The following is a 20,112-nucleotide window of genomic DNA, read 5'->3' on the forward strand; positions in this document are numbered from 1 at the left end:
AAATTACAGCTAACAATGCACACATACACCTGTAATTAATTATTTTGCCTGACATTTACCCTATTGTATTTTCTGCAGGACCAGCTGAAACATGTAGACAACAGATTAAAGATCTTTAATCAAAGTTAACTCAGCTGACCTCAGACTTATATCTATGTAAACTGAGTCAACATTGTAATGTAACAAGTTGCACCCACGGGAGCCTCTAAGCCAAGTTAGACAGCTAATAAATACAACAACTTCTACAGAGACAGACATCAATGAGGTTGTATAAAAACGTTATTGGTTTCGTATTAGTCTATAAATTAATGTTGATTGTTGTCTCAGCCATGATAACTTGCACAACTAGGCTGGACACAACCATGTTTCACAATGAAGTTGTTTTTTCGAAAACAAAAGCGGCAATTTCAACATGTACAAACATCATGTGTCATACCTATTACCTAGTATTTTTTGTTTAAGCTTATCACTCACCTTCCATCTGCTCCCACAGAGCTCAGCACGTCAGCTGCCTGACCCAAGATGGCCGCCATGTCGCGACGCCGGAGAATCCCGCCTGCGTCATCTAATGTTTATATATATCTATGGGCAGACCATGGAGGAGATTCACAGCTGGAAACAAATCAGGATGAAGTGTGCGAGGGGAAGAAGTGTGTTTCTGTGAGTGTTGCTTACTGAACAGTGTTTTATTTAAAATAAAACAAAACAAATTGTTACAATATACGTATACAATTGAATGCATTGCCTTTTTTTATTCACTTGTCTATTTTCTTTTTTTGGTAAGTTAATGTAAAGCGGTCTGTCATGTAAGTAGTTAAATACTCCAGCACAGTAGGTGGCGGTATGCATCCCACCCAAAAAAAATCAAGAAAGGAAGATGTATCGATCGCTGTGATTGGCTCCTCTATCAGCCAATCAGAGACAGAGTCTTGTACGCATGTTCCTGTGTTTCCATGTGTGTGGCGCTCTCCTGCTAGTCAGCCTTAACCTGAAGAACAATCATGGTGAGTTAAGATATGATTAAATGTGTTATTTTGTTTAAATGGTCGACAGCTTTCACTGCAGCGCACTGAGAAGGTTTATACGTAACCATGGAGATAGAGCCTTACAGGTTGCGCGTGGGCTTCACATCATGTCTGATGTTAGCTTCACGGTCTGCTCCTAAAGGAGAGTTGTTCATCAAGCTGGGTAAAATGTATATATACATTAATATATAGTGTGTGTGTATATATATATATATATATATATATATATATAGCTTTAATGTTATGTTAACTGATTAAATATGAAGTTAACTACAATCTTCCCGTGTGCTTTAACGGGAAAACAAACTTTCTCTGTGTTAATAAACGTCCAAGGTGAAGAGCTTTGTTTGGTTATAAAATGAACCTGGACTGTAAATATGAAGGTTAAAAAGACTAATCGAGTTGATCAATGAAACATCTTTTATACATCGATAATTCAAAGTGTTTTAGTTTGTATCGAGAAAAAGGAAACGTTATAAATATTCTTTACAAAAACAACACATCCATACAACTTAGAGGCAGACCGACATACAACACATCATATATAACTCTTTACTTTCACTTCAGTTCATTTATTTTGATCTTATAGCTTATTTAATAATTTATTTCCAAGTTGAAAACTAACATTTTTTGGTGCACTTCTTTTTATACTGACCGATAAACGTTGTTAAAAAAAATTAGTTACATTCATAAGACATCGGTCATCAAAATGTCCAACCTCATTTATTGTTTGTGTTTTAATGTGGAGCTGCTCCTTTATCACAACAGCCTTCATCCTGATTATTACTAAACACAAGGACTCGTTGATGTTAAACGTCTGGATCACAGGAAACTTAAACATAAACGTTTACACACAACAAACAGGAGTAAATAAGTGACTACATTGGGGGTCTCGGGGGGGCTGGAGCAGATCGCAGCTCTCATTGGATGATACGCCCTGGACTGTTAAAAATAACATGTATGACTAATGAATACATTAAATGTTCATGAAGTTGTGTTGATGTGCTTTTGTGGCCAAAATATAACACAAAACTTTTCATTACTCCACATAACCTGAGGAGTGATCAATTCATCTGGATGATCTTATTTTTATGATCGTGGGAAAACAAGATCATGATTGAAATTTAAATTGAACTCATTCTCTGGCCGTGCGGTGAGAGTCTTCCTCTCCTGTGTGTCAGGGTTGAAAGAGAAGTCATGATTGATGAGTAATCCACTCTGCATGGCTGCCGGCGTCCTCGTGCTCTGGAGTAACTGCCTGAGAGTGAAACGTCGATCTTCAGATCATTCTCATAACGTTCTCGATGTTGTCAAAGCTTCGTCGGGAGGTGAGACTGAGACGGGAGTACCTGTACAGGAAGGCACAAGAGGACCGGCTCCGAACTATCGAGGAGAAGAAACAGAAGCTGAAGGGCGCACTTGATGGTAGGATAACATAACGCATCAGTTCCCTGCTCTGGACTCTGTTATTATTACCCAAACACAAATTCTTCACGTTTTTTTTTTCTGTCTCTCTGCAGAAAATCGTCTTCTTCCAACCGAGGTGCGTAAAGACGCTCTGCAGCTCCAGAACCTGCTGGAATATGACGACGAAGGGGCCGAAGGTGAGTTGATGATCACTTCCTGTTCTAAAGGGCCTGATCCTCACACTTCACACGGTGGATCTTCATCTCTTCTGCAGGTGTCAGCTCACACATGGACGATGAGTACAAGTGGGCTGGAGTTGAAGACCCTAAAGTCATGGTGACCACCTCCAGGGACCCGAGCTCCAGACTCAAAATGTTTAGCAAGGTCAGCTGTCTTCTTCTGTGGTGGAATGAATGCACATTTCGATCACCACCACGTGTGATGCTCGAGCTCTTCATCAGACGTCGGAGATGATGAAGGGCGAGAACCCGAAGCGTCTCACGTGGTGATGATTTCCATTGGCTGTTACTTGGAGCAGCTTCTGCTGTGCTGTGTTTTTATCTGTGACATGGTTTTCAGTGAGCAGAGAGCGTTTGGGTGGCCGCCTGGAGAAACCAGCGCCCGGCGTCTTTTTAAGTGGCGGCCGCTCCGTGTGCTCAAGTTTGAAATCACTCTCCAGTTTGAAATCACTCTCCAGTGTAAGACGACCCCTACGGATCGTGTCTTGTACCCTCATCCTCTCTGCTCCGTGTTTGATCAGGACATAAAAAAACAGTCTAAAATAAAAAGACAGGCAGTACAAACGGAGCAGCGAGCGTTGTCATAGAGACAGGATGGACGTGCAGCGCTTTTCTTCTCCGCGCACAAACGCTTCATTAAGCACTTCAGGCCGCACGGTTGGCACTTTTCTGCCTGGAAAAACTAAACCGGTTGGACACGGGACCTTGGTCTTCTCTCTGTCTGTGGACATTGTTTTTGTCACTCAACGATTTTTAGAAGTACGTGCTGTTTGATGTCTTTGCACTGATAAAGAAATGAAGCTGCTGCGACGATTCGCCGGCACAAAGGGAATGATGTGAATGTAGCCACGTGACCTACTGTTCTAAAAGCTCACTGAGTGCCTTTACATGGACTATCCCGGTTATGATTGGGGTTTTAAATATCCCGTTGTTGTATTTGTGCATGTAAACATCATATCCCGATTTCAGAAACCGGGACACTGCAGTATCCTGTGAGAAACTTGGTTTTGCTACCTGGAGAACTCCGATAGAAAACGGGAGACTGTGGCATGTAAACGCCTTACCCTGATTTCTGACAGCTGTCAACACCTGCGCACTCAGCCAAGTGACGTACACGCAAAACTAACATGACGGTGCCAACGAGAGTGCGTCTTATTCTAGAGAGAGGAATAACTTATGTTTCGCTAATAAAACATAGTTGAAGGTGGGCTATAATATAGAGCATGCAGGCAAAATAAACACGGCCCGTCCGACACGCATCCTGGTGACACTGAGCGTCACAGCCCGTCAGCTCAGTGCATCCTGTCGTCATCACATGCTGACTGCAGTGTTTCTATGACTCACACTTGTTGCGTCTCCTTCCAGGAGGTGAAGCTGATGTTCCCTGGAGCTCAGCGCATGAACAGAGGAAACCACGAAATCGCTGCTCTGGTCGGAGCGTGCAAAGCCAACAACGTGACCGACCTCGTCATCGTGCATGAAACGAGAGGACAACCAGGCACGTCTCTTTTCTCCTCTGCTGTTTTTACTTCTGTAAACTTTGACAGACGTTTTCCCACACAAGCCCCCTCTGAACGTTTCCAGAGAGCTTCCTCCTGATGTGGTTGTTCACACATGAACCTCAGAGCGGGTGGAGGAGCGTTGGCATACACACAGAAGAAGTCTGAATTTATTGCAATATAAAACAGAAAAAACGTTTTACACCGTCACACGTCGGCGAGCCTCAGATTAATTCAGTGGTGGAAAAAGAAACGTTTTGGGATTTATTTTGGATTGAAAAGAAACATTTTACAAAGAGCTTTAAATGCATGTGTCAGTCAGTTATACGTCAGTTCATTTATCACATTTCATATCATTCTCAGAAGATTGAACAACACTATTACACATCACATGTCATGGTCTTATAGCCTGCAGGCCTCAGATAAACAGAATAAAGACCAGATACATCGGACATCGTTCAGTGGATTCATCCAATCAGGAGAGGACTTATTGTGGTGAACACGGCCTCTGCAGAAAGAACAACTTTCCTATCACTGAGGACTTTTTTAAATGAAAGGTTGGGACATATTCGGTCACTCGTGTTAGTACAACACAGGCACAGAGGTAGAGAGGAGGAAACACGGACAGGAAGTGACGAGGAAAAGCACAGTTTCTTTTTTCTTATTTGAATAATAACTTGATGTAAACACTGCCTTTAATGACACCGGTTTATAAAGTGACACGGAACAAATCAGAACAACTAAAACACAATATTTATCCTCATCTTCATCACGAACAAAATATCATCCTCGTCAGTGACGTCATGGAGTGTGTCTGTGTTCATGAAGCGCTGGGACTTTAGATTTTACCATGGAGTTAGGTAGAGTTTGACCACCGGGGGGCGACAGAGGAGCAGAGTGTGAAGTGATGCGAGCAGCTCATATATTTGAAGCTCTTTTCAAGGCGACTGCATCCAAAGACTTTTCAGCACCTTCAAGGAGAATTCCAAACTTTTCCCAAACTGGATGATTGAATCGTTTGATCTTTACTACAATAACCTGGTGCTTCAAAATCTTTTCTGTGAATAAATCCCTAAAGCTCCACCCGTATGGAAATCTGCCCTCTCTGACTGACGAGCAGTAAAAAGTACAACCCTACAATCATGTGACTTTAAACAGAGTTCCTCCTGTAATGAGAGACAGTAGAAGATGAAGTGTCTGATTTGCTGTCGCTCCGTCCCTCACAGATGGCTTGGTGGTGTGCCACCTTCCTTTTGGACCCACGGCTTATTTCACACTGTACAACGTGGTGATGAGGCACGATGTTCCAGACATAGGCACCATGTCAGAGGCCTTCCCTCACCTCATCTTTCACAACTTCACCTCTCGACTCGGCAAGAGGGTGAGTGAGTGCCGGACCGTGACGCTGATATTCTCTTTCACCGCTTGTTTGTGCTTCTGCTGATTAATTCTGTTTGTTCAGGTGTCGAATATCCTCAAGTATCTCTTTCCAGTGCCCAAGGAGGACAGCAGGCGTGTCATCACATTCGCCAACCAAGAAGACTTCATCACTTTCAGGTGAGTGGGGGCGGACTGTCACAGTGCAGGAGTCACACAGATATTTGTGCTTTTGGCATGAATCATTTCATGTTTATTTTCTCTGTTTGATTCGCAGACATCACACCTACAAAAAAACAGACCACAAGAACATCGAGCTGACAGAAGTAGGACCCAGGTTTGAGATGAAATGTAAGTACTGATCAGTTAAAGACAGAGAACAAGCTGAGGCGTCCTATTGAGTCCGCCGCTGTCGCCCCGAGAGTTCTCACTGTTTACGCCAAACTGATCGCAGCCGACTGGCAGTTTGTGCAGACTGCAGAGAGGCCAAAAACCCCAACAAAAACCAGGGTCGCTGGCTGAGTGCCAATCAGAGTGAATTCTCTCCACATATTGAATCGGGCAGATGTGACGCTGCGGTTTACTCCACACCAACTCTCTCTTTGTGTGTTTACACATCGCACTCCTGAAACGATCATCTGAGGAGGACCGCGCCTGAGATTCTCCTGACATAAGCACCTCACAGCGGGAGACGACGCCTGTGAGGAACAGAAAACGTAGCACAGCCGTTTGAATTATGTGCACAGAGATGGCAGCGGTCACGTGCAGACGCTCTATGAATCAGTCACGTCTCTCCCCCTCCCATTGGCTCTAGATGCTGCCTTTTCACATCAGCTCACTCAAACTTGTCGTGGAAAAAATATGAGGGGTCTTCAAGGAGAAACTCCGTCCGGGTTACGTTCACACATGCAGCTCCTCGGGGAGAGTTTTCTGCAAGTGTGAAAGTAAACCCCCGATGCTTCCCAAAGTCGTAGCTCCTCTCAGCACTGCTAATTACATGAATGAGGGTAACATGAAAATGAATGTAGAAGTAGAAACCGTGAATTGCAGTGCATAAATATGATAATCTTGCCCTTAATTTATGATGATGTAATGATTAGTGAATAAGGCAGAAGTGTGTCACCAGTGTGAAATAAGGGTTTCTGTAAGTGGTGATGTGTGTGAGGTGTTCGGTCTGATCTCTCTGTTGATGTTTCAGATGTTTACGCTCCTTCTCTCTCTCTTTCTCAGTGTATATGATCAAACTCGGCACCCTGGAGAACGAGAGCACCGCAGATGTTGAGTGGCGTCACCATGCGTATACACACACGGCGAAGAAAAGGAGGTTCCTCAGCGTGCAAGAATAAACTAACTTTCCCCCGACTCTGAAACTAAACCAGCATTTTACAGAAGTATTTAAAGGAAAATGTCTTCTGAAAGGACGGTGGTAGTTTGTTGTAAACAGTGTTTTTTAAGTATATTGAGACTTTTTTGACAAACCCATTCATTCAGTGCTCTCCTGCAATGATTGTGTAATTTTGTAATACATTGTGTTTAATCACCTGCATTTCTTCCTGTTTATAAAAAGAGAAAACACATCAAAGATCATAATCTTTCCTGTAGTTTATTTATTAACCTGTATTTATGTGTGTTATTGAAATAAGTAGGGGAACATCCGTGCTGCGACATGTAGCGTATTACTGGAGTCCTTATGCTGCGTTCATGTTGTTTCGGACACATCGGAAAAACGGGTTTCAGATTTGTAAAATGCGGATGAACTAGCTGTTCTACTCGGAACAACAATTAGGAAAAGATTAAGATGCCCGACTAAGCGACTTCTCGTCATCACCTGGTGGGGGGGGGGGCACAATATGTTTAGGTAATGCTAACGTTATTTTGTTTTAATCAATTTACGTATTACACAAGCTTTTTGCGTAAATATAACTTTTAAGAGTCACATTTCACAGATCTTCAGAGCATCAATGTTTTTGTTATTGTAAAATTATTCCCACTTTCTGAAACGATATCACGTGAACACACTGAGGGCGGAAGAACGACTCGGGAAGTTAACTTTAGACCAACCGAGCAGCACTTAAATGCACCACTATTCCCACCCATGACGTGTATCCTGTGTCGTCCAATGGGAGCGCAGCTGGAAGACATCGACCAATCAAGACATAGAAGTTCCGAGAGGTTTTCCGCCTCCCCCCCTGAACTTCTTGACAGATCCGACTTCAGATTGAGAGAGAATTCAAGATGGCTGCTACAGGTAAGAGTTTAACTTGTATTTAAATTGATGAAACATGTTGATGCTGTTATCGTGTAGTAACAGCTATAGATTGATGTGTGAATCTTAGTGAGACATAAATGAAGTGTTATAAGAAAAGCCGACGCGGTGGTAAACCCCCCCCCCACCCCCACCCCCGGTGTTATGTTAAAATGTGCTACCTTGTCAAAACATTCCCCCTCAGAGCAGGAGCGTCTTTATCTCCTAATAAATAAGGATTAAATAATTTTAAATTAATTCTCTATACTGTCATTATCACTGTACAGGAAGAAAGTTTTGTTTCTTAATTATTAAAGTGAGACCTGCCTCCTCATCTCAGTCTATTCCTCCATACTCATAATTTACAAGACTGTGTTGTTCAGAAAATAAACTGCATAAATCTAAATTATTATCATTACTATAATTTAAGTGTTTTGAGAGGAAGCACATCCTTGAAGGACAGATAATGTAAAACACTTTGACTCACTGCATTTACACTTGAAATGATACTCTGTGAGACATTTTATTCAAGGTTTTACAGGAATCTTTTCAATTCAGTTAAATTAAAATACATTTAATTATCTTTTTTAAAATCAGAGTGCCAAGTACATTTACACATACGGGAAATTTGTCTCGGTGTATTTGTGCAAAAACAGTAATTTCGAAATAAAGCCAAAATAGCAAGAACATAAAAAAAGCAATTACAAATATTTTATATCATATTTAAAAACACTAAAATACAAAATGCGCAGTGAAGGAGCTGTGCAGACCGCAAAGTTGTTATAAATCTGCGTGAGTGCGGGTAAAGAAAATATATGTAAAGTTAGGGTTATTGTAACACAATAAAACAGTCTCAGCCTTCACTATTGGCATGAATGTATAAATATATGACCAAATCATACAATAACAAATAACACGACAACAATTATAATCAACTTTGATAGAGAACTGTTGACTTGTAACAATGAAAAGCACGCATAAAGTAATGTTCCTTGTACTGCAGAGTCGCATGATGGCACATTTTAGATAGGTAGCACTTTTCGACATAACACCCACAGCAGTACGTTAGCTACATAATCTCCACTCAGCACTTAGCTACATGCTAACACCGCGTCAAATCGAGTTTGGAGGAATTAAGACAAGCTTTTAAAACTACGTATCGTCAGTAATAATGCTAACTATTATTCAACTTAAACCTCTCAGCGTTTAAATGTAAAAGTAAGTCCAGTTTAAGTCGTAAAGTTGTCTGAGAGAAACACGGCCTCTCAAAACTACAAATGTCAAATCCCATGCTAAGCTAACATACGGCTAGCGTCAGCTACCATTAGCATCACGCAAGTGCGAAACTTTTAACCGTTTTTGTTTTTAACTTCATTTCAAAGTTCATCCAGGCATGTTAAGACACATTACTGAGAGTACAATTAAACATTAAGTGAAGGTGGCTGCACAAATGTTACGTTGAGATCTGCTACCTCTCTAAAGCCGGGCATGACTTTTAATTCAAGCCAGGGTTTTAACTTTTTACCTGTGTGAGCAGGTTCAAGAGTCCTTCACGACTCGTTGTATCTACGGACCTGCAGGATGCGAGACTCAGCTGTCAGCATTTTATTCCTCTTTATACAAATAAGGGCAACTCTCCCCTCCACCACACAGTCTCTCTTTATCTTTATATTCTATCTTATATCTATCTCTCTTTCTGTTTATAGCTCTCATTTGATCATATATCTCTCTTTATCTTTATATCTCTTATGTTCATTTCTCTCTTTATCTCTCTCTCTCTTTGTTTATGTATGTCTCTCTTTATCTTTACTTCTCTCTCATGTTTAAATATCTCTTTGTATCTCATTCTTTATGTTAATATCTCTGTATAAATCTTTATTTGTGCTGTCAGGCAAAAAAAAAATCTAATTAATTACAGGATTTGTAATTAATTAATCTAATAAATCTCATTTTAATCTCATATCTGCTTAAGGTCCCCGAATAAAGAATTCAAATTTCATGACATTACAAAGCTTGTAGTGCACGACGAATAAAAAGAATACACTAAGAAGAGAAGATTTGAAATCCACATTATTATTAGTGATTCAATAAAAAGTCTTGGAAGAAGTTCTTTTCATCATATGACATTTAAATTCACATGCCCTTTAATCTGATAATTATGACTCTTTTATTAAAATGTTCAAATCTTGTGAATTCTAAGTTTTTAATGCATAATCACGATTCACTATCTAACGGCCTAATTCGGACTTTTTTTTTAATAATATAAAACGTTTTTTTTTAAATTAATTAACAATTCCTTGTCTCGTTTCTGTCCTCAAATCTTTCATGGGGGAAATTTAGACCCTGGGTCTTTGCAGACACACAGTGGCCTGGTTCCCCGGTTTGGGTTTTGGTCCCAGCTTCTGTCCATTGTCTTGCGCGCTTGTCTCCGTCCTCTTGACTTTATAAATGAACCGAGCTCCGTCCTCCAGCGGAGTTGGCGCTGCTCGTGATGGGCTGAATGGATGCAACATTTTCACCTCAGTCCTGCTTTGTTTGGTTTGGCTAGCAAGGCATGTTTGAAATGACACGCCACTGACAAGTACGGCTCCTTCAATGGGCCAAGTTTGAAATGGGCCTTTCTTACAGTCTGTCGTTTCTGGATAAAATTTACAGTGAATTTTTTATTCAAGTGTGCTATAATTAATCTTGTGTCATTTTCTATAACGCGTTAATTTGCAGTGTAATTAATTAATCTAATGAATGCGTTAAAGTGAAACCTCTAATCTTTATATAAATCTCTCTCTTATGTTTATCTCTTTCTGTATCTATATCTGAAATATCTCTATTTCTATCTTTGTATATATCTCTCTTTATGTTTACATATCTCTCATTACATCTCTCTGTTTCTTTGTATCTCTGTCTTTATCTCTATATCTCTCTACCTTGATATCTCTCTCTTTATTTGTTTATAGTCTCTAAATGGATCTTTAATGATTGCTGTCGGGTCAGATGGTGAGACTGAGCGATGTGACTGAAGATGAGGAAAAGTGTATTTTGTAAAGACTAACTTGAAAGTATCGGGCTCTATTGTGTGACTCCAAAAGTAAAAGTCCTGTTTGTTTTGATTATTAGCCTTAATGTCACATCCATCGCAGGCAGAAAAAACATTTATTCGCAATATCAGGGCAAAGAACTACACTACCCAGAATCACAGAGTGCCACAGAGACATCTCTTATTGGTTGAGCTTGGTGTTACCAAGGCAACGTTTCCCACCCCTCTGCGCCGTCTGCGAATAGATGCGCTTTGCTCACTCGTTAGTGAGCTAACATGAAAAGTTAGACAAACTACAACACTGTCATCGTCAGTGTGAACAGCATCATGGGATGTGTAGTACTCCAGACAGAAATGACGTACAGTCTCGTACCTTTGCCTTTTTTCCTTTTTTAATGTAGTTTTGGTGCAGAATGAAATCTACAAACTCTGCATGGAGCTTTGTGAAGGATTGGGACTGTAACCCTGTCGTTTCCATGGTTACTCTACTCGGACATAGATGTCAGTGCTTCCCACAGAATGACGACGAGGCAGCCTACTCTCATCTTAGTGTATATTTTAATATTAGTTTTGAATGAATAAATGTTTTCCCCTCTGAGTGAATGTAGTTTTTCAAACAAACACAAAGAGGATGATGAAGAGGTTAACATGCTCAATGACGCTGGTCGTATGAAGGTCTCCTGCACAGTGCATCATGGAAGCCTTGTCTGCTCCTCCTCTGATAAGGACGACTTGGTGATGTGAAGTCATGTGGATTATTTTTTGTCGGCCTGTAATCTTGAAGGTACAGAGCGGGGTTAGCTTCAACCCTTCACCTTCACTTGAGGCTAACCTCGGCCCAGTGTGATGTCCTGTTCTCAACACCTCTTAAAGCCTGAAGTTTCAGCGCTGAGGGCAGCAGTCGACTTGACCAGAGAAACAGAACAAAGCTATTATAGAATCACACATATTTTGTGTGTGTGTGATCAGTCACTGCGGCTCAATGCTAACCTGTGGAGCTTTTCGCTGCAGCTCTCTGTAAATAAAGATCAACCATGCGATGATGTAAAACAAGTACAGTCATTAAAAATAAACAAAACTGCAGAAAAATAAAAAGAAATTGAATGAACTCGACGTGTCTTTTACAACACCTGTCTTCTGAATTCAGAAAAAATCCCCAAAGCGTTTAATTTCCCTCCATTACAGTGAGACTGAAGAGAAGGTGAACGTCACGCGGTTACCTGCAGAGTCAGACTGCACTCAGCCGTGTTCAGAACGTGTTCTCGTGTTTCTGTTCACGCTGAGCTGCTCTCAAGTCAACAGTTGAATCAAACACGGGAAACAAACACAAATCAAGTGATGAGGACGAGACGTGTGAATGTCTTTGAGCTGTCGTGTCGTAACACCAGATTACCGAGGACTCCATCTACTCGGTTCTTCTTTCTTTCGTGTTTTTTCGTCTTCACGCTGAAGGATGTCTCTCATGTTGCAGGTTGGGAGTAAAGGACTGACTCTGGTGGATCTCAGTGTGCATGAAGCCCTCCAGAGGTCGTGCTGTGTGATTGCTGCCACGCCTTGCTCATCCTGCCTCTCATCATGTCCTCCACCTCCTCCTGCTACTCCTCCTCGGGAGAGACCAGTCCGGAGGATGTACCCCGAGGTGGGGGCACTATCCGAGTCTACCTCCCCAACAAGCAGAGGACAGTGGTAAGACGTTTGGCTTTTCATCCAGCACACTCGTTTTCACGCTGAGTGTCTGAGCAGTAAGTGACATCTTTCACAGCATATCAACGAGTACGCTCTCCAACACTTGGTGTCAGCTGTCACAGATGGAGCTCCACTCTGTTCTTCATTTGTCTCCTCACACATCAGACGCCTGTTTGCACATTCAGTGTTTCCACCTTCTCCTGTTAAGTTTTTAACTCTGCTTGTAAGATGTCCTTGAGTGTTTTTGAAAGGTGCCCATAAATAAAATGTATTATCGTTATTATTATTATTACTTTTATTTTATTTGTTTACTATTATTATTATTACAATTATTATTATTTTATTATTACTTTTTTTACTATTATTTTTTTATTATATATTTTTTTATTACTATTATTATTATTTTTTTTACTATTATTATTATTATTATTATTATTATGATGAGGATTATGTGCAGATGCCCCGGGCATGCTGGATCAGCACCTTCAGAAGGTGGAAGGACAAATCTCCCGTTCCAGCTGAGTGAATATGCTCTGTTCAAATTAAAATCAAGACAAAGTAAACGCTCGTTTGTCGACTGCCTCGGTTTGAGCAAACGTGCAGCTTTCTACATTTTGACGACAAACAGAAGCGTTTTATTCAGAGCGTTTCTCCACTTCTTCAGGACTGCTTGAGGTGACTTGTTGATCCTGACTGTGTCATCAGCAGCTCTTTGTCTTTATGCCTGTGTGGCTTTAATTTGAACGTATGTCGACGTTTCTTCTTCTGTGGTGCTAATGAAGGCTCTTTGCTGTCCAGTGTGCAGAGTGTGTGAGTGTGTGTCTTTTACCCGGCTGAAGTTCCTGACGGGCAGATGAAGTGATTTGAATTGGTTGAACTCTCCCAGCTGTGTCGCTGATATCGCCTGTTAGATTCACATTTCAGACTCTGCTGTTTTAAACAATCACTTCATAATGAACCCGACCTGGAGACGTCACATGCAGAGGAACATTCTGCACTGTTTGCTTGTTACTCGGCTGTAGTTGACGTGTCGTGTTTGCTCCTCTGGACTGAGCTTCTGTCTCAGGTGGGTCGACAGCGCTCACTTTTACAGTCTGCCTCCGTGTGGCAGGAATGTGCCGGGCCGATGAGCGTCCTGTCAGTGTCACTCTTGTTTAAATAAAGTTTTGTGTTTTCAGGTGAACGTTCGCCAGGGACAAACGGTGCACGAGAGCTTGGACAAAGCCCTGAAAGTGAGAGGCCTGAGCCAGGAGTGCTGCGCTGTGTTTCGCCTCCTTGAAGGGTAAGATTGATTTTTTTATTCTAAGATGAGTGAATGTCCTCGTCTTCTGGATCCTTCTCTAAATGATGAATTATCTGCATGAAAGAGGAAGACGTAGCAGGAAGCGACCGTCACGTCACGTCGGCTCTCATTGTGCTCAAAATCACTGAAGGAGCTCCTTAAATCACATCAGACCGTCATCAGCTGTCAACATGACGGACACGTGAAAGCATGCTCAAAATCACACCAATAAAAAAGACGGGACCTGCTGATGCAGCTCGTGTGAGTGTTATCGCAGCAGCTCGTCATGAGAGCGCTCGTGTGTCCGTCCCCGGCGTGTCACTCTGCGCTCTGTGGCCGGACTTGGGCGCTGTTGTTGGACGCAGCGATAGAACGTCCCGTGGGTGCTTCATTGGATTCAGTTCAGGAGGAGGAGAGGGCCGGTTACATCAGGGGGCGGAGCTTAACCAATGACACGCGGGCAATCAGTGTGCAACACTGAAGTTTCTCTGTGTTGTCACAACGATTTAGATTGATGTTGGGATCACAATAGTTCAACTTAAACACTCTAAACACTTCAGAGCAATCCAAATAAAGAGGTCAAGACGTGTGAAGATAATCACTGAAGTGTTACAGTGCTGATGGACTCTTATGAACAACAAACCTGTGAACACAGTCCAACAAAAGGAGCGCAGCATCCTTTCATCTCCATGAGCCAAACTCCAAACGTCCAGTCACACTGACGACTTCTCTGATTGTTTGCAGCAGTGTGTATCTGTGCTGTCCTCACAGGATGTGTTACAGAAAAGAATCACATTTTAAATGATGTTGATCTTTTTTTTTTTACCATTGACAGAAAAACTAGTAACCCCAGATAAAGGTGTGAAGGCTGGTTGTTTACATTCTGCAGAGCTGAACCAGACACTTTGTAGCTGCTCCGACCACACCTGGCCATCTTTTCCCGATGTAAAGATATTTACACGCTCTCTGCTCCGTGTCTGATCGGGTAGAAAACGATGGCACATATAAAACATGCAGTAAAACGTATGGGAGCAGTGTCTGCCATACTGTCACAGTAATCACTCCTGAGCGCACGGCCCGCACTCTTCTGCTCGGAAAAAATGCTGGATGGACATGTGGCCGAACACAAGAACATTTAAATCAGTTCAAAGCAGAGGTGATCACATCATCCAAATGTTCACTGCACATCTGGAGCGCCTGCACACCATGTAAAGAGGCTATATGTCTTCACACGTGCGGCCCGGGTTCGACTCCTGCCTGAGGCCCTTTCCCACACGTCAGAACCCCCTCTCTCTCTCTCTCTCTCTGTCTCTCTCTCTGTCTGTCTCTCTCTCTCTCTCTCTCTCTGTCTCTCTCTCTCTGTCTCTCTCTCTGTCGCTCTCTCTCTCTCTCTCTGTCTCTCTCTCTGTCGCTCTCTCTCTCTCTCTCTGTCTCTCTCTCTGTCGCTCTCTCTCTCTCTCTGTCGCTCTCTCTCTCTCTCTGTCGCTCTCTCTCTGTCTCTCTCTCTGTCGCTCTCTCTCTCTCTCTCTGTCTCTCTCTCTGTCGCTCTCTGTCTCTCTCTCTCTGTCGCTCTCTCTCTGTCTCTCTCTCTCTGTCGCTCTCTGTCTCTCTCTCTCTCTCTCTGTCTCTCTCTGTCGCTCTCTCTGTCTCTCTCTCTCTCTGTCGCTCTCTCTCTGTGTCTCTCTCTCTCTCTCTGTCGCTCTCTCTCTGTCTCTCTCTCTCTGTCTCTCTCTCTCTGTCGCTCTCTCTCTCTCTGTCTCTCTCTCTCTCTCTCTGTCGCTCTCTCTCTCTGTCTCTCTCTCTGTCGCTCTCTCTCTCTCTCTCTCTCTCTCTCTCTGTCTCTCTGTCGCTCTCTGTCTCTCTCTCTGTCGCTCTCTTTCTCTCTCTCTCTCTCTCTCTCTGTCTCTCTCTCTGTCTCTCTCTCTGTCTCTCTCTCTGTCGCTCTCTGTCTCTCTCTCTCTGTCGCTCTCTCTCTGTCTCTCTCTCTCTGTCTCTCTCTCTGTCTCTCTCTGTCTCTCTCTCTGTCTCTCTCTCTGTCGCTCTCTCTCTCTGTCTCTCTCTCTGTCGCTCTCTGTCTCTCTCTCTCTGTCGCTCTCTCTCTCTCTGTCTCTCTCTCTGTCGCTCTCTGTCTCTCTCTCTCTGTCTCTCTCTATCGCTCTCTCTCCCTCTCTCTCTCTCTCTCTCTGTCTCTCGCAGATAAAGGCAGAAAAGCCTGAAAAAATAATAATAATTAAAAAAAAATCTGCACACCAAGAAAGAACAACAAATTAGATTTACATGTCGTTGTCAAACGAGGAGTGCACCATGTGATGTCGTCCAATAAGAAGGCAGCATTATCTTGAATGGAACATTCTTCTTGGTTGTTGAAGAGTTTTTGAAGTGAGACTGTGTGGACTGTCTTTTCTCACCTTCCTGTCCTGTCTCGTCCTCTGCAGCCGTAAGAGACTGACCGACTGGGACACTGACATCACTCCTCTGGTCGGAGAGGAGCTTTTAGTCGAGGTCTTAGACGATATTCCCCTCACCATGCACAATTTTGTAAGTAACTGTCAAACACATCCTGAGCGTCAGCATCCTGCTCCCTTCACCTGACATGTCTCTTGTTACGTCCTCGTCTGTGCAGGTACGTAAAACCTTCTTCAAGCTGGCTTACTGTGATTTCTGTCACAAGTTCCTGTTTAACGGCTTCAGATGTCAGACGTGTGGATATAAGTTTCACCAGCACTGCAGTAGCAAAGTCCCTACTGTGTGCGTGGACATGGACACAGTGAGCAAACGGTGAGTAGAGGAAGACGCCACGTTTACTTCCTGTCCTTCCACGCCAGCTTTTTCATTCACAGTATCTCACCTGGGAGCACTAAGACTAAAACTAGACTCTCAAATCCTCCACCGCTGTGTGATACAGAAACATTTCTTCACACAGAGGAAATCAAAGAGCAGAACTATAATGGTAGTTTTTCTAGATTGGATATTTGAGGAGTCTTTCCTTGAATCGTAGAAAAGCTACAAAACTGACTCTACAAACACCGAGAGCTGCTTTCAGACTTTGACATGCAGCAGTGCTGATGTGTCAATCAAAGAAAAGATGGAGGGCTTGTTGCTGGTTAGTTAAAAAAAACAATCTGGAACATTTCGGCCCAGAGATGAAGACAGTGAGGAGCGTCTCCTCTGTTGAAACATGTTTACATCATGACGTTGTTGATTGGTTGTCTCTTTCGCCATCGTGTTTCTTCAGGTGTGATTCCACTAGCTGTACATACGAGTACCCACAGATACTATTGCCCGATACCTCCCCATCGCAGAGCAACCTCGCCTTAACCCCCGAGCCTTCTGGGTAAGCACACACGCTGAGACCGTTACAAACAAACACGTAGAGTCATCATCATTTTGACCTCGGTCTCGTCCTCTCCCAGGATGGACCTCCTGTCCCCGACCTCGGCGTTCCACTTCCCCCTGCCGGCTGGAGACGGACAGTCTCTCCAAAGGCATCGCTCCACCTCCACGCCCAACGTTCACATGGTCAGCACAGTGGGCCCCGCTGGAGTCAGCATCATAGAGGTCAGTGTCTCCTCATCCACCATGTTCGGACCGGGCCGGCTTGTTGTCACTATTCAACCTGTATCTCGTATGTCTGTCCAGTGTATGAGAATGTTGTCCTTCACTGACCTGTGTATGATAAGAAATGAACACTGACAGTATTTCTTCCTCTTCTTTTCAGGAAGCACTAAAGATGAACAACACGATAGGTAAGTTTGGTTCTTTTGAAGTTGTAATAAACGAGCCTTCTCTTCGTCACGTGTCCTATTCACCCGTGTCCTGTCCCTGCAGGTCCCGAGCCCTCGCCGAAGCCCTCCACGAGCCCACCCTCTAATCTGGGCTCACCTGGTAGGAGGCCCCCCAAGTCTCCCTCAGAACACAAGGAGCGCAAGTCCTCGTCATCGGACGATAAAAAGAAAGTGGTACGAGTCCGTTGACCCTCCGACTGACGAATAGAGAGAGAGAGTCCTCACTTAACCACTCACTGATGTGAACTTTGATTCCAGCACCGAGGGGGCTACAGAGACTCGAGTTACTACTGGGAGGTCCACTCCAGAGAAGTCAACATCCAGAAGAGAATAGGAGCCGGATCTTTTGGAACAGTCTTTAAGGGCAAGTGGCACGGAGACGTGGCCATCAAGATCCTTAAAGTGACAGAGCCCACACCCGAGCAGTTACAGGCCTTCAAAAATGAGATGCAGGTCTTAAGGTGACAAAACACTCTTCTCTTTTTCCAACATCATCAGAATGAAACTTTTAACTGCTGCGTCTCAGAGATCAGCAAGAAACGTCTCTTTTAATCTCTTCATTTTCTTACACTCTCTGCAGGAAGACCCGCCACGTCAACATCCTGCTGTTCATGGGCTACATGACGAAGCCCAACTTTGCCATCATCACGCAGTGGTGTGAAGGCAGCAGCCTGTACCGCCATCTGCACGTCACGGAAACCAAGTTTGACACCATGCGTCGCATCGATGTGGCCAGACAGACGGCTCAGGGCATGGAGTAAGACTCGCCTTTCACCGCCAGAATGACAAACACAAACCATTCAGACTCTTCAGATCAGCCGTGTACTTTAAAAACACTTTGAATCATTTCTATTGTTGATTGAAAAGCTGCGCTGCGTCTTTTTAACCGCTGCGACAAATGCATGACATCAGCAAAGAGTGCAGCCGCCACTGTCACGAACTGCACGCCACCTGAGCCGATTGAATATTTATCCCTATTGATGGTTTTTTTGGACGCTGTGCTGGGAAACGACGCAGAGAGGCTGTCCGCCATGTTTCCTCGATTACTAAAACTCTCGTTTGATTCAGCGTTTTCCTTCATCTCTAAATGTCACAGTCTGTTCAGAAACATGGCGGAGTAATCCAGCACACACATTGACCGCGTTTGTCTTAGTGCTTCCTCAGGTGAGCTCTCTGATTGGTGGGCGTCAGGTCTCTGTGTCACCAGCTGGTGTGACAGCCAGAGATTGAATACGATGTTTGAGTGCGTTACGTTTTTGGACGGGTACAAAGTGTGACACGATGACACGTGTGTCATCTCTCCCTTTGAAATGTTCAATATTAGCGCTCAATCTAGAGTTGAGCTCGCTCTGCCTCAGTAACTAACCGTGAAAACAAAAGATGACAACTTGTCAGTGTCTACTTTTTGGTTGTCTTGCGGATCAGCGCGATTCTCTGTTTGTGAGCCGTAACCAGGATTCCACATGTTCCACCTTCACGATCTGTATATACAGTGTATACTGTGTATATACTGTATACAGTCTGTAACAGTCAGACATGTTTATTGTAGATGAGACGTGATGAGACCTGAGGTTATGAACAAACTGTCCACACTTCAGTTTGAGCTCTTGAACCTCTCCTGTTCAGGATCCTGACCGACTCTTCCTCTCCTTGTTTTCTTCTCTCTCAGTTATCTTCACGCAAAGAACATCATCCACCGAGACCTGAAGTCAAACAGTATCCTTCCCGTGCTCAGTCCAGCTTTCACTCATAAACAACCACATGACTGTCCTATAACGAGAACATGTGGAACCACTCATGCTGTGTAGAGACACTCATATTGTTTGTCTGTGTTCAGCACTTTGGCTTCATGACAATCTGTGTTTGAAGTTCCCTTTAAAGGTGGACATTGTATCAGTGATCTTAAAGAAGTAAGAGCAGGTTCTCTTTACATTCATGTTCCTGCTTTAATGATGTGTTTAAGGTTTCCTCTCTTTACCCCTCCCTCCTCATTAACTTCTGTTAAAATGTCCTGAGCTCAGCTGCTAGATATTTTTCTCCACGAGGGCTGGACCGTCAAGATCGGGGACTTCGGCTTGGCCACGGTGAAGTCACGATGGAGCGGCTCTCAGCAGGTCGAACAACCCAGTGGATCCATTCTGTGGATGGTGAGCCTCGGGGAGGGGGGAGCAACAGAGTCGGCTATAATGAGACTATTTGCCTTGATGTCGATGCTGTGTGTAGTTAAGCAGAATCACACGGTGAACAGGAAGAAGGGACAAACAGAAGATGTGACGCAGCTGTTTAATGGCGTGCACAGAGGTCGTAGTGCAGACTGATATCCTGCTCTGTCTTTACATCCCTGCTCACACATGCAGCCCAGCCTGAACACTTAGTCTGAAGACGCATCACTGAAGTGACTTTCTACAACAAGGACTTAAACGGGATCAAATCGTTTAGAACAGAAAACTCAGAAGTGAAATCTGGACTGAAAGGAAGCTTTTCATTTGTCTTTCCTCGTCATCCGCCTGAGCCGATGGAAGTCGATGAATAT

At 43.4% G+C, this 20,112-nt stretch overlaps 3 protein-coding genes across 3 annotated transcripts in view; all 3 read left to right on the plus strand.

Moving 5' to 3' along the window:
• Positions 1-20,112, plus strand: part of rabl6b (RAB, member RAS oncogene family-like 6b) — a 144,229-nt gene that overhangs the window by 28,823 nt on the left and 95,294 nt on the right. The window lies entirely within an intron of this gene.
• imp4 (IMP U3 small nucleolar ribonucleoprotein 4) lies at positions 889-7,137 on the plus strand. Its single transcript, XM_079364330.1, has 9 exons — positions 889-1,004; positions 2,342-2,450; positions 2,546-2,629; positions 2,707-2,816; positions 4,037-4,169; positions 5,397-5,551; positions 5,633-5,727; positions 5,825-5,898; positions 6,778-7,137. The coding sequence occupies exons 1-9, from the start codon at positions 1,002-1,004 to the stop codon at positions 6,891-6,893; spliced, it is 879 nt and encodes a 292-aa protein (XP_079220456.1). The 5' UTR covers positions 889-1,001; the 3' UTR covers positions 6,894-7,137.
• araf (A-Raf proto-oncogene, serine/threonine kinase) overlaps positions 7,700-20,112 on the plus strand; it is a 153,878-nt gene continuing 141,465 nt past the window's right edge. Inside the window, exons 1-13 of the mRNA XM_079363957.1 lie at positions 7,700-7,795; positions 12,298-12,512; positions 13,691-13,794; positions 16,230-16,332; positions 16,418-16,572; positions 17,030-17,128; positions 17,208-17,352; positions 17,513-17,540; positions 17,623-17,753; positions 17,838-18,040; positions 18,160-18,336; positions 19,249-19,295; positions 19,608-19,726. Coding sequence (XP_079220083.1) covers positions 12,402-12,512; positions 13,691-13,794; positions 16,230-16,332; positions 16,418-16,572; positions 17,030-17,128; positions 17,208-17,352; positions 17,513-17,540; positions 17,623-17,753; positions 17,838-18,040; positions 18,160-18,336; positions 19,249-19,295; positions 19,608-19,726 — 1,422 coding nt within the window. The 5' untranslated portion in view covers positions 7,700-7,795; positions 12,298-12,401. The remainder of the gene's footprint in view (positions 7,796-12,297; positions 12,513-13,690; positions 13,795-16,229; positions 16,333-16,417; positions 16,573-17,029; positions 17,129-17,207; positions 17,353-17,512; positions 17,541-17,622; positions 17,754-17,837; positions 18,041-18,159; positions 18,337-19,248; positions 19,296-19,607; positions 19,727-20,112) is intronic.

The sequence above is a fragment of the Symphodus melops genome (genome assembly GCF_947650265.1).
Source record: "Symphodus melops genome assembly, chromosome: 1".
NCBI lineage: Eukaryota > Metazoa > Chordata > Actinopteri > Labriformes > Labridae > Symphodus > Symphodus melops.

Excerpts from the sequence above, each read along its gene's own strand:
- imp4 (XM_079364330.1), top strand. Across the intron at positions 4,170-5,396 it reads TGAAACGAGAGGACAACCAG|ATGGCTTGGTGGTGTGCCAC; the intron begins GCACGTCTCTTT and ends CGTCCCTCACAG. Across the intron at positions 5,899-6,777 it reads ACCCAGGTTTGAGATGAAAT|TGTATATGATCAAACTCGGC; the intron begins GTAAGTACTGAT and ends TCTCTTTCTCAG.